At 40.1% G+C, this 13,720-nt stretch overlaps 1 protein-coding gene across 1 annotated transcript in view; it reads right to left on the reverse strand.

Annotated features, from left to right (window-relative positions):
• The window catches only part of ATP1B3 (ATPase Na+/K+ transporting subunit beta 3), a 37,236-nt gene extending 23,760 nt beyond the window's left edge, over positions 1-13,476 (reverse strand). The window contains exon 1 of the mRNA XM_063115092.1: positions 13,233-13,476. Within this exon, the coding sequence (XP_062971162.1) occupies positions 13,233-13,341 (109 nt within the window). The 5' untranslated portion in view covers positions 13,342-13,476. The remainder of the gene's footprint in view (positions 1-13,232) is intronic.
• Positions 13,477-13,720: the final 244 nt, after the last annotated feature.

A 13,720-nucleotide genomic window follows, 5' to 3' on the forward strand; every position in this document is an offset into this window, starting at 1 on the left:
TAGGGGAAGACCCCCTAGTGAGACCTTTGGGAGTGGCTTGAAACCCAGAGGTGTGTCCTATAACCCAAACCCAGGAAAACTGAGCGCTTCCTCTCTCATAATGGCCCAGAAATGGAGCAACTGAAATTCTCATACCCTGCTGGTGGGAATGTAAACAAAACAAACAAAAAACCATTTTGGAAAAGTTTGACAATTTTTTGAAAAGTTGGCAACATACACCTACCATAGGATCCAGCCAATCCGTTCGTAGACACTTACCCAAGAAAAACAAAAGCATGTGTTTACACAGTGCAAGGTACATAAATGTTCAACATTTTATTTATAATCACTAAAAACTGCAATCAACTCAATGCCCAACAACAGATGAATTAATAAATAAATTTGGGTATATCCATACAATGAATACCATTCAGCAATAAAAAATTATGAACTATGGATATACATAAAATCATGGATGAATCTCAAAATAATTATGCTGAGTGAAATAAGTCAGTCATTGTCAAAAAAGAGTACAGATGACATGATTCAATATATTTAAAAATTCTAGAAAATACAAATTAATCTAAAGTCAAAAAAAGCACATCTATTTTTGCCTGGAGCCTGGAGAAGGGAGGAGAGAGACGGATTACAAAAGGGCAAGAGGAAATTTTGGGGGTGATGAATATGTTCATTATCTTGATTAGAGTGACAATTTCATGAATAGAGTATATGTATATGCATATATTTGATTATATGTCAAAACTCGAGTTGCAGGGGCCGGCCCGTGGCTCACTTGGGAGAGTGCGGTGCTGATAACACCAAGGTCACGGGTTCGGATCCTTATATGGGGATGGCCGGTTAGCTTACTTGGGAGAGCGTGGTGCTGACACCACCAAGCCAAGGGTTAAGATCCCCTTACCAATCATCTTTTAAAACAACAACAACAAAAAACTCGCGTTGTACACTTTAAATGTATGCAGCTTATTGTACATCAGTGATATCTCAATAACGCTGTTAACACAACAAAAGCTTAGTAGGTGGCCTATCCCAGAGAACTGGCCAAGCTAAAGAAAAATTCAGTGAACTGAAAGATCAAACCAAGGTCTTCTACAACACTAGGCAAAGAGACAGAGAGAGAATGCACAGACAACTGTAGACACATGGGGGACAGAACCAGAAGTACGAGGAAATCTAATAGGAATTCCACAAGAATGGGGGTTGGGGAAGGGAGGAGAGGATGCACAAAGAAATAACAAACAAATCTTGTGCTTAGATTGGAAAGGTTGCAAAACATTGGAAAAAGATGAAATTTCAGGGGGAAAAAAAATGAAGAGAAACTGTCTTAACGCTTCTAAAAAGACAAAACAGGTTACCTGAAGCAGAGAAATACGAATGACACCAGATATCTCATCATACAAAAATAAAACAATATATTCCAAATTGGTAAGAAATAATTGTAAACTAAAAGGTCAAACAAAATAAGGACATTTCCACACATACAAGGACTCAGGAAATTTCCTACCCTCATTTCCTACCAGAAAGAAATGATCACACAGTAGAAAAAACTGAAGAGCAACAGCAAAAAAATTGCTAACAACCTAAGTGTCCACAAACAAGGCAAAGGAGAAATAAAATATAAAATTTAATGGAAAACTATAAGTGGCAGTCAAAAGAGAATAAAATAGATCTCAAAAACCCCAAGTGGAAAAAAGTAACCTCAGAATGATATATAACCACATTGCTTAAATTTAAAACACTCAAGAGAGTTAAAGAATTCTATTAATACATGTATATAGAGCGTTAATGGACCAGAAACTTACAAATCAAATTCATAAACAGTGGTTACCTCTGAATAAGGGAAGAAGGGATTGGGATCGGCGATGTGGCTAATAGAGCACTTCAATTTTAGCTACACTGTCTTAATTTCCTTTTCTGTTGTTGTTGAAGAAAAACTTTAAAAAAAGACCAAGCCCACAGACCAAATTCCAAAAAAGTTAATATAAATCAATATTTTTCATTTTTTAAAGTTTTCTTTAAAAATCTAAGACAAAGAAGAAAAATATATAAAGAAATTGTGAGCAAACAAACCAGCTGTGACTTACTGGTATCATCTAAACAAGTGTTGATTTTAATTTCTTTTCCTTTTCAGCTCTGAGGAATAATCTACATAAGATAAATTTCATCAGTTTCAAGTGTACAATTCCAATGAGTTTTGACAGTTGCATAACCTGTGAAACCACCACTACATTAAAGACACAGAACATTTCCATCACCTCCAAATGGTTCCCTGTGCCCCTTTGCAATCCACACACCCTTCACCAGGCGGCCAGTGAACTCCTTCTCATTATATTAGTTTAAATTTTTATAAAATTGAATTTTTAAATGTGTTTATATTTAATAACAGTAGGGAATTAAAATCCCGGTAGGATGGCAGGAATAATTTTAAAGTAGTCAAATAATGAAAGATATTCTCCAAGTGGGTTTAATCAAATCCACTAAATGCTTATAGAAGAAAAGCTAAAATTAAAATACATAATAGTTGAAAATAAACAGGTAAGAAAATAAAGTAGGTCTTGGCTAACAAAAGAAATGTAAATATGGTACATTACTGGAAGCAAACTAGAATTCAAGTCAAAACACATTATCGAGGTGAGTTATTTTGAATTAATAAAAAGGAAACAAAAACACATCAAGAAGATACAGCATAACAGCCATGAACCTTCACAATGCCATGTAGCTTCAAATATTATAAAGCAAAAGCAGAATTGCAAAATTTACCACAATCATAAGTAGAGATTTTAACATACCACTCCCAGAAATCCATGGATTGAGTAAAGAACAACAAAAAGGACAGTATTTTTAAAACACAACTAAGTTATCTAACATACGCATAACTTTATAGTCACCAGAAAATACCCTCTTAACAACTTGGGGGCTGCCAGCTAGCACAGACTTATAACACCAAGGTCATGGGTTTGAATCCCTGTGCTGGTCAGCTGCCAAAAAAAAAAAAAAAATCAAGAATCTACTTATGATTCTCTAAAATCAAAAATATTAAAAAATTTAGAAAATGGTCTCTTCACCCTTGGATTAAAAAGACAATAAAAACTGAAGTATTCAAAAATGAAAACAATAATGTAGTCAGAGCAGAACTCAATGTAAAGTCCATAGTCTTAAATGCATTCACTAAAAATCAAGCAAGACTAACAAAAAAGCCAACTTTTTAGTTCAAGACTAAAATAAATCCAAAGAAAATAGGAGCAATTTAAGTTAAAAGCACAAATTAACAGGCACAAAATGCAAAAGAAACCCCCCACAAAAACCATTCAATTTGATCAATGTTTTCAATTAGTAAATTTGAAAATAAAAGAAATATGATACTCTTTAGAAAAATTAAAAATTTTCAAACTAGAAGATTTTATAAAAAATAAATAGAACTGAGGAAACATAAAAATATGCCCAGTACTAGTTATTGGAGAAACTACAAATTAAAATCAGATACCAGCATCCCATCAAAAAGTTGAAGGGAAACTTTTATCCACTGCTGGTGAAAGAGTAAGTTGGTACAGCTTTTGGGGGTAACAATTATTAATAATAAAACTAAGCATATACTACATACTGGCAATACAATTTTCTCAGTTTAATCTATCCTAGAAAAATAATTGCACATATATATGCACTGCAGCAATTTTTAAGAGAAAAATTGAAAACAATTAAAATTTTCATCAAAAAAGCAAGGTCCAGAACAGGTAATTTTCCTATTATTCATGTAAAAGTGGAAAAGATGAAACTACTTATTTCTACTTATTCCACACATATATGCACATACACACACATATAGACATATTTATACGAGGGGTCTTCAAAAAGTTTGTGGAAAGATTTGCATTATCTTTCAATTCCATTTTTCCACTAACTTTTTGACATATCCTTGTATACATATATAGAAATGCACTGAAAAAAGGAGTGATAGCAAACTGATAAACATCTGTAGGAAAGAGTCCAAGATTGGTGAAGACAGTTCAGAGAAACACATGTACTCACACATCCTTTTTTCTCCAACATTCAATTAGGAATATTTACAAATGCACAGAAAAGTTGAATGAAATGTAATAGTGAACACCCACAAACGCACCTAGATTCGACAATGAACATTTTACTATATTTATCTCATTTTTTGGATGCATTTCAAGTTGCAGATGTCAGTACACTTCACCCAGAAACAATTCAGCATGCATATTAACTAAAATTGAAGGAAAAATTTACATTCAGAGAAACACACAAATCTCCAATGTACCATTAAATAGGTTTTGACAAATGTGTTCACCTATACGATTCCAACCCCTACTCAAGAGATAGGAACATTACCATCACCCTGAAAATTCCCTCATGCCCCTTCCCGATCAGTCTCCATGACCACAGCCTTACAGGCAACCATCATTTTGGGCATTTTTCCAGCAATGGTAAGTGTTGTTTTAGAATGTCACATAAATGAAATCAAATAGTATGCACTCTCTTTGGTTAAGCTTTCTCTCCCATTCAGCCTAATGGTGAGATTCATCCATGTTTTGTGTATCCACAGTGCATTCCTTTTTTCTGTTGAGTAGTATTCCATTGTGCAGACGTACCAGTTTGTTTACCCATTCTCCTGCTGATGGAAACCTGGGCTGCTTCCAGTTTGAAACTATTATGAATAGAGCTACTTTGAATGTTGTTGTACAAGTGTTTTCATGGACATGTGTTTTCACCTCTCTTGGGTAAACACCTAGGAGTAGAACTGCTGGCTCAGTAGGTAGGTGTATATTTACTTTTATAAGAAACTGCCAGACCTTATTCCAAAATAGATATACCATGTATTATGTTTTAAAAAGCATTACACAGTTAACAGTGGTTACCCAGGGAAGAAAGCTGAGGATGCCAGTGGACTTGCTGATTATTTACATCTGTACTGCAAAAATTCGAACAATGGTGTCGCTTTTGTTACATGAAAAGAAAAAAGCCAAGAATCCACATCCCATTTAAGACCAGTTCAGATTTCTTGAGTCAGCCTACACTGACCACTAACTTCAACTTCTAAAGCAAATCACAGCTACTGCCTGTTTTTGTAAATAAAATACTGAAACACAGCCAGGCCCGTTAGTTTCATACTCTCTATGGCCACGTCCAATAGCGGAGTTAAGTAGTTACCACAGACACCATGTGGCCGGGAAAGCCTAAAATATTTACTGTCTGGGACTTTAAAGTTGCTGCTTCCTATTTTAAAGTATTTATATAGGCTTTGTTTTTAATTTCAAAGTGACGCTTGAAACTATCTCAAAAAACTTTTCTACTAAGGCCAAGACATTTTAAGTGAGTTATCTCTAAGCTTAGACGGAGATGTAGAACTAGAATTTAGTTCCATATTCTGAGTTCAGTGTGGTCACCTTCTCAGTATATTAGTATACTTCTAAGATGCATCAAGTAAAAATATATACGCCCACAGGCTCACTTTTATTTATGATGCCCTATCTGGAAACTTCGAAACGAATGAGAAATTAAGTGGAATAATCATGGTGAGCTAAGAGATAAAATTATGCCTTTATGTACAATTATCTCCACAAATAAGACTTTCACAGTGTGGAGCTACACCAATTAATCCACAATACTGTCAACTTTAGCCCAAGGACTAGATGAATCACAAGCTGAAACTGATTAAATGATAATTTGTTCATGAAAAAATAGATAAGTGCTTACTGTATGCTAGATGCTGCAGGGATATAAAATGCCGATGTCAATCCTGCTTTCTGTGAATATCCAGGTAGTAGGAGCACAATATACAGCATATATAAACAACTATAATCCAAGATACAAAGTCTTAAGTGTTAAAAGGGCATGAAAATCAACTACAATGTATTTTGAGAAGTAAAATAAGATGAAATAAACAAACAAACCAATAACTGAATAAATAAAAGCTGAATTACCAAAAAAAAAAAAAAGTCTTAGGTGTTATAGGAAATGAAGTGGTTATTATTTTTTCCACCTGGGCATATCAGAGAAGGATTAAGGCAGAGCTGGCATTCAAGCTAGATCTGTGAAACAGGGAAGAATTAATGCACAGAGTACGAAGAGCACAGGGGAGGGAAGAGCCAGGCATTCCAGGCCAAGGGGCATCAGATAACCTAATGTGGCTACCATATGGGGTGTGTGACAGGGAGGGAGGAAGGTGGGAAACAACAACTTACAAGGTTGGAAACTTACCTCTAAGCCAATATATCTGGAACACCAGACTGTCTGAAATACTACTGTATGATCAAAGCTGCAGCCTTAGAAATAATCAGATAGCAGTGAGTTTACACTGGTTTAAGTCACAATGATTCCAACTGATTCCTTGGATCTCTTTGGAGATGCATCAGGAGTTAAGAGTCTACCTTGCCCAGAGTCAACAACACTACACCTTTTCTTTTTTTTTAAATTAAGCAGCAGATAAAAGTTGGAAAGCCAATGGTCTGAACTTGGAGCAACTCAGGGCTGGTGGGAGTGTTAAGGGCTATGAAATCTGAAGTGGGCGGCTAGGATTATGAATCTAGAGAAGAATAAGCACCCTAGGCATCTCTGACCGTCCGCTTTCTCAAGACAGGGGAAGGGGGGATGGGGAATAGGTCAGAGAAAATTAATTCCCAAATGAACTGAAGTAGTAGTAACGCAGGTGTGGGTCACACAGATTCAAGAGATGTGGAAGTAGAGCTGGCACGATTTAACCAGGTTTAGAGCCCAGATAACAGAAAGGATGGTGAAGCTGTTTTTAAACGTTACAAATACAGGAGCAAGACAGAACTTCCGTGGAGAGGGAGGGATGAGCTCCCTGTACCAGATGATGCATATGGCATTGGAGCACTCTTAGTTAAGACCTCTAAGCCTCATTCCGCTTTGTGGGATACGCAGGAAGCAACTGGAAATAAACAGGAGCCTGGACTCTGACAGAGATGTCAACCAAGAAGTAAAATTTGTGAAGGATCTTTTTGTTTCATGAGATTGCCGGGAAAGAAGACGAAGAGAAAACAAGGCCAAAGACAATTCCTCGGAAAATATACACTCAGGAAAGAAGGAAGAGCAGCCAGGAAAGGAATGGTTCAAGAAGTAAGGGATGGAGCTAAGAATATATAAAGGGCCACTTTTTATGAGCTTAATCCTGCCAACAGGCTAGAGACCAGCAAAAGAAAAGTACCTCATGCCTTAAGGGAAGGTCAGTTCCAAAGTCATACCTTACCATGGCACTAGCTGAAGAAGTCACAAATAAGAGCCAGCTCCACAAATGACTCAGTAACAAAGTGTAAAGATATGTTAGAGAAATCTTTTCAGAGATATTATTAGTAATAGCACCCCGTAGGGGAGAGAAAGATTCTATTAAACAAACCCTCATTAAATTTGAGAGCAGGTTAGCTAAAAAACAAACCAAAAAAACACTTTATGAGGTTCTCATAAGAACAATATAAAAAACTGAAAGGAGCTATAAAGCACGAAGCAGGAGACCTGGATAATAAACCTGGTTCTGTTACAATTTCTGAGCTTCATTTGAACACGCAGCTTCTATGAAAACCTATTAGTACTGTAGCAAAAAAAGGAAAATGCCGCCCAAACATTGGGGGAACAATTATACTATGGGACACCAACAACATCAAACGCTGTGACGACATTGCTGCACAAGACTAAGTACATGGGAACCTTTCGTAATACTGCTCGCTTACGCAGCTGATCGCTATTGCATTCCTACTAAGTGCCAGGACAGGCTAGGTGTTAGGGAATCGGAGATAAGTAAGGCATAATAAATAAGAAGCTTATAGTCTAATACATGGGGCAACAAGAATAGTATATAAAGTTATAAATGCTAAGAGAAAAAGGTGTTATGGGACACACAGGAGCACTTAATCCAGTTTTAACGCAAACAGGAGTTTAAAGGCATTTTCTACAGATCAAGCTACGAAAGCTGACATAAGAGTAGCCAGGCCAAGATGGAATAAGGGAAAGGGGCCCAGCAGCTAGGAAGCAGGCCCAATAGGGGTAGAAAAGAACCATGCGGAACGCTATAGAGAGATGACAGGAGAGAAATGTCAGTGAGATTATAAAGAAGTTTGTATGTCACGCTAAGGAGCCCTTGAGGACAATGGAAATTTACATGAAGAGATACCTATGAAACGACCAAATGAAGATTTCTGAAAAGCTGGTGGTTATAATAATAATTTTAAAAAGCCATATGACTTGACATACAGATTTGGGAGTCCCAACAGAGAAAGTAATTAAAACCACCAGAATAAATAAACGCAGACAGGAAGTGTGAATTGTCACCACAAAGGTGATAAAGAGCCAAGGACACGCCCTATGCATCAATCTCTAAGAAAAAGGCAGAGGAATAGAAATCATTCTCCTAAACATTAAATGACAAAACCAGGGACCTAACGTATATTTTAAAACTTTATTTGTACATGTTTTAAAAATGTATTTACATGTAGGAAAGACTGAAACAGTGTTGTATGAACAGTGGTCATACTAAGTGGGTAAAGATTACAGGCGATTTTACTGCAAACATGACAAATCATGGAAAAGCTGTTAATATAGATAGGAAGGTTTTTAAAACTTCTTTAAGACAAGTTGTTTAAAACAACGTTTGTTTAAAACAAACTTGTTTAAAGAACATTTAATTCTATAGGTAGACATCAAAAGTTAGTTTCAAAGAAATCAGTTACTTGGGGGGCTGGTGGAGGTTGCTCTTCGATGATATGAGAGCACATGCTACCATAGTTACCACAGTGTCTGCAACACAACACTACGGGACTACTTCCTGCACCCTCCAGGAAGCGCTGTCTGTCCTGCAGGGTGATGGCTCCGGAAACTCACTGCTCTGCTGCTGCCGCCACACCCACCACTGACCTGCACTTTATAACCTGCTCACAAGCTAAGGAGAGCCTTGTTACTTTCCCAACGATGCACGTTTTTGTTAGGTTTGCAGTTTCTTTAATGTCACACTCCACAGGACAAAAAACACCACCTTACAAAACTATGTGATACTGGAAAAATAAACACGTTCACCTTCTCCCCCATGGTCAGACACCCAAGATGGGATGGAGTCTGATCTCCAAAGAAGAGCATTTACTGAGGCACAGCCCAGAATGGGAGCTGATAAAACAGCCCTTCACTGGGCCTATAATAAAAGAAAAAGCACATGAACAAAATAAAGGTTGCTGACAGCTTTGGTCTAGAATACTGACTATGCGTGGAAATCAGTAACTCAGGTTTTAAGTTAATGTTGATATAAAGCATTTATTGACAGATAATGAACTCCCAAAGCCCATAAGCATATATCATTAAATGACATCATGTCATGCCATAGTTTTTTTTTTTTTTTTTTTTTTTTTTTAAAAAAAGAAAGCTTTGGCCTTGGAGTCTGAAGACCCTAGGATTCTAGCACTAACTCACTCAGTGAATTTCGGTAAATCAGATCTGTAGGTTCAATGTCCTCATCTATGAAATGAGAGCACTGGGCTAGCTAGATTAGCTTTTTTAACTGTAAGCTACAATTAGGGGCTGAGCCCGTGGCGCACTCGGTAGCGTGCTGCGCTAGCAGCGCGGCGACGCTCCCGCCGCCGCGGGTTCAGATCCTATATAAGGATGAGCGGTGCACTCCCTGGCTGAGCGCCGGTCACGGAAAAAAAAAAAAAAAAAAAAAAAAAAAAAAAAAAAAAACTGTAAGCTACAATTAGAAATTCATTTTACATGGGGTAACTGTATATACAAAATACACAAAAGCTTCTTGAAACCACCTTTTCCCTTAACTCATTAGGCAGAATAAACTCACATTTTTAGTATTCTATTTCATCCTTTCAAAAACGTTAATTGCAACACATGGCCCACTACCTAAAGTTTAAATAACTTTATATGATCTCTAAGTTACCTTCCACTACTTTGACTCTAACTGTATTTACTTATTTATTTTTTGGCAGCTGGCCCGTATGGGGATCCAAACCCTTGACCTTTGGTGTTATCACACCGTTCCCTAACCAAATGAGCTAACTGGCCAATCCTCTAATTGTATTTAAGGCACTTAAGTTATTTAAAATTTGCAACATCAGCCACTACATGCTTAATTTTCTTTATCATGTGTTTTCATCAATGGCAACCACTTATTCCTGATGTGTACTCACTATTCAACCTGAGAAACCAGCTCTAGGTCCACTTCGGATCACCCCATCTAGTCTGCTTTAGAAGGCTGCTGTGAAAAATCAAATAAGGTGACTTTCATGTATATGAGCATTTTGAAACTGCTGTAACCAAGTGTAAGATATTAACCAAATATACAATGAAAGGGCTACTCACAATCTTTATATAGCTGTTTTGAATAAGGCAAATGCAATATAACATGTAATATTTTCTGTTTATCCCAAATGTAAACAGAAAAATTGCTTTTTAAATATGTGCACTTTTTAATGTATCTAATGCACTTACTTGGAGAGGACAAATTGGGACATGCTAAAAACTTAAATGTAAAAAATAAAACCAGAAACATCTTAAATGAATGTCTTTATAAAATCCTGGGGGTAGAAGACCTTTCTCTACACACCAGCAGACCCAGCAACTCTACAGGGTCAAAAAAAGGATGCAATTTTTTCTCCCACAATCTACATTAAATTTATGATCAAAGAATTTTTTTAAAAAGTCCAAAGACAACTTTGCACAAATTACCAAAAATCGTAAATTCTTTAAAGAAATAACACACGTAAGCACAGCTTCAGTGCTGATGAAGATATAAGACACCACTGTTGGTGGGAGTGTACACTGACAGAAACTTTTAGGAAGGCACTATGACAACATCTTTCAGATTGAAAAAGGTACGTATGGCTTGGTAATTCCACCAATACAAACATATCCCAAGTAAATAAATTTGCAAAAATGTACACACAAGGGTGAATGGAATGCACAATAATGCAAAAACAAAAATCACAGCATATCTAACTATACAATGGAACACTAGTTAGCTATTAAAAATGGTGATATAGATTTTTGCTAGCATGGGAAAATGCCCACAATATATTCAGAAGATTATAAAACACTTGCTGTATGATCTTTTTGTAAAAAATAAGTAAATGAATAAACAAATGTTATACACGTTTCAGAGAGATACATACCAGAATGTTCATAGTATCTCTGAGGTGGTAAGATCAGGTCCATACAGTGTCTTTATGAGAATTAAAAAATGACACCTCTCCTAGCAGACATATCCCCACGGGATATCAGCTCTCCAAATCGCTCTTGCTCTTGTGGAAATCAGAACAAGGTACCCCTTCCCCAGGCAGACCCAGCCTGGGTCTAGGGTACACAGCCTGCAGAGTTGAGTACGGATTTCAGCCTTCTCTCACTTCTCTCCCACATATCCTCTGAGGGATGCCATTGTGTTGGAACAGAATTACAGAAAAATTTCACCTATTTATGCTATTCTGCACTGGCTTACTATTATTACAATAAACAGAGAGATTTACTATTTGTTGATGAGTTAGTATCAATTTTTAAAAAATGTCCTGACCTAATCCTTCTAAAACTAATCCCAATTTTACTTGTGCTGTACTATTTCTATTGTCTTTGTACACTGCCCTATACTTCGATAATTTGTGCACATTGTCCATTTAAATGCATATATGCAATAAAATCTCCACTCCAAGATCACATATACAACAGTTAAAGAGGACTATCTGCAGGAAAAAATGTCATTTTAACACAAAGTGAAGTCACTCAGTACTGAAAATGAGAAGGCATTGAGGAAGGGAGAAAGGGAGGTAGCCTATAAAAGTTAATCCACTGCCACCACTCAAAAATTTCTTCAGCAAAAAGTACACCCTAGAAACAAGCAATCAAGCTTTACAATTGTTCGTCATTGTTTTCCATTTAACTCTGGATGCAAGATTTATATCTTCATCACACTAGTGGGTTCCTAAAAGAAGATAGCAATTTAAGCATCTGTAAAATAATACAACTACTGGACTACGATTAAAGGAGAACTGGGTTCTTTTCTTGGCTCTGTAGAATATGTAATTTTACACAAGGCAAAATCACAACCTCTCTGGATCTCGAGTTCCTCATGTTAAGTGGGGGTTGGGCTAGAAAACCTCCCAGGCCCCTTTCAGCTTGTGATGGGACTTAGAGCTTGTCTCTCCACCCCAGAGGATCCCATTTCAGTCAGCAGCAGCAGTTTATTTAGAGTCATAGCTCATTTACTCTCTTCGTGCTTCTCCTATAAATGTCGTGCCCCCACAGTTATCCACTCTAGAAATGCATGCCCATCAGGAAAAAAGGTCTGCCAAGACCCACCGACAAAATAGTGTTCAAAAGAAAAAAAGGCAAATCTAGTTTACTTAAATATGAGGGCAAAACAGAGTACTAGTCCGCATTCAGACATTAGTATAATTTTTCAGACAAACAAGGCACCCTAAAGCAGCAGTGCACTGTTAAGTGGCGGAAATATTTCTTTTAAAACAAAGAGCTCACGCACACAGCTGCTTGTACAGTCATCATCCACACGTTTTGAAGGCACAGAAAAAACCGACGCTGTTCAGACAGAATTTACTTTCCCTTAAAGCAGCAAACGGCAAAGAAACCGTCTGTAATTAAAAAGGAATCGGGGAGGAAGCAGCCTTGCCAGAGCCTTCCCAGTGCCCAAATCCCAGTGCCCAAATCCCAGGGCATCTTCGCGTCCGGCGCACTGCTGTGCCCAGCTCGCCGCCACCCGGTCACGCAGCCCGTCGCCCTGTGCCTTCCGAGCGGCCGGGGCGGCAGCGTGGACGAGTCACGAGACAGCGGCGGGAGTGGAAATTTCCTCTCCCCGGGCGTGGGGCCGGGGCTGGCTTCCCTGCCCCGCTCGGCGCGCCGGGCCCCGGCCTCCCCCGGCCGGCGCGCTCCGTGCAGATGAGGCCCGGCCGCTCGGCCCCCGCACGCTCCGGGCTCGGCGCCGGGTCGGGGCGAGAGGCCCGGGCAGCACGTGCGCTCTGCTCCCAGCCGGGAGGAAGGAGCCGGCGCGGCCAGGCCGGGGCTGCTGGCGGGCCCCGCCGCCTCCGGTCCAGCCCGCCCGGCCGGAGAGAAATGAATGGGGCCGCGCTCCGCCGCCGCCGCCCGCGCTCGGGTCGGGCGCTTGGGGAACCACCTCCGCAGCTCCCGGGGCCCGGGCGCTAGAAGCCGCTAACGCCGGTCCCTTCGCACCCGCTCCCGCCCGGCGCCAGGCGCCGCCCGCTCACCCCAGCTCTTGGCGGTGCGGCCCAGGCACGCGCCGGTGGTCGGGTTGTACAGGAAGAGCTTCCACTCGGCCAGGCTCTGGTTCAGGGACTTCTTCTCGCTCTTCGTCATGGTGCGTGCGCGGTCGGCCAGGCGAGCGGCACGGACGCGCGTCCCGGCGACGGCGGCGGAGGGCGGGACGGCCGGGGACACCTCGTCGTTACGCGGAGCGCTCGAGCCGACTGCGCCGCGCCGCGCCGGGCGGCCGCTGGGGCCGCGGGAGCCTGACGTCTCCGCCCGCCGCAGCCAATCCCCGCGCCGCTCGGCCCGCGCCGCCGCCGCCGCCGCCTCCACCCCCGAGGGGCGCGCCCCAGGCCGCGAGCACGGCCCGCCCCGCCCCGGCCCGCCCCGCGGGGCCCGCCCGGCTCGGGGCTCCCCGGCCTCGGCCGGAGCAAGGAAGAACTGCGTGCAGCAACGTTTCCAAGTCAGAAGCAAACGTTCATAGCAAACG

This window comes from Cynocephalus volans, chromosome 11 (assembly GCF_027409185.1).
Source record: "Cynocephalus volans isolate mCynVol1 chromosome 11, mCynVol1.pri, whole genome shotgun sequence".
Classification (NCBI taxonomy): Eukaryota; Metazoa; Chordata; class Mammalia; order Dermoptera; family Cynocephalidae; genus Cynocephalus; species Cynocephalus volans.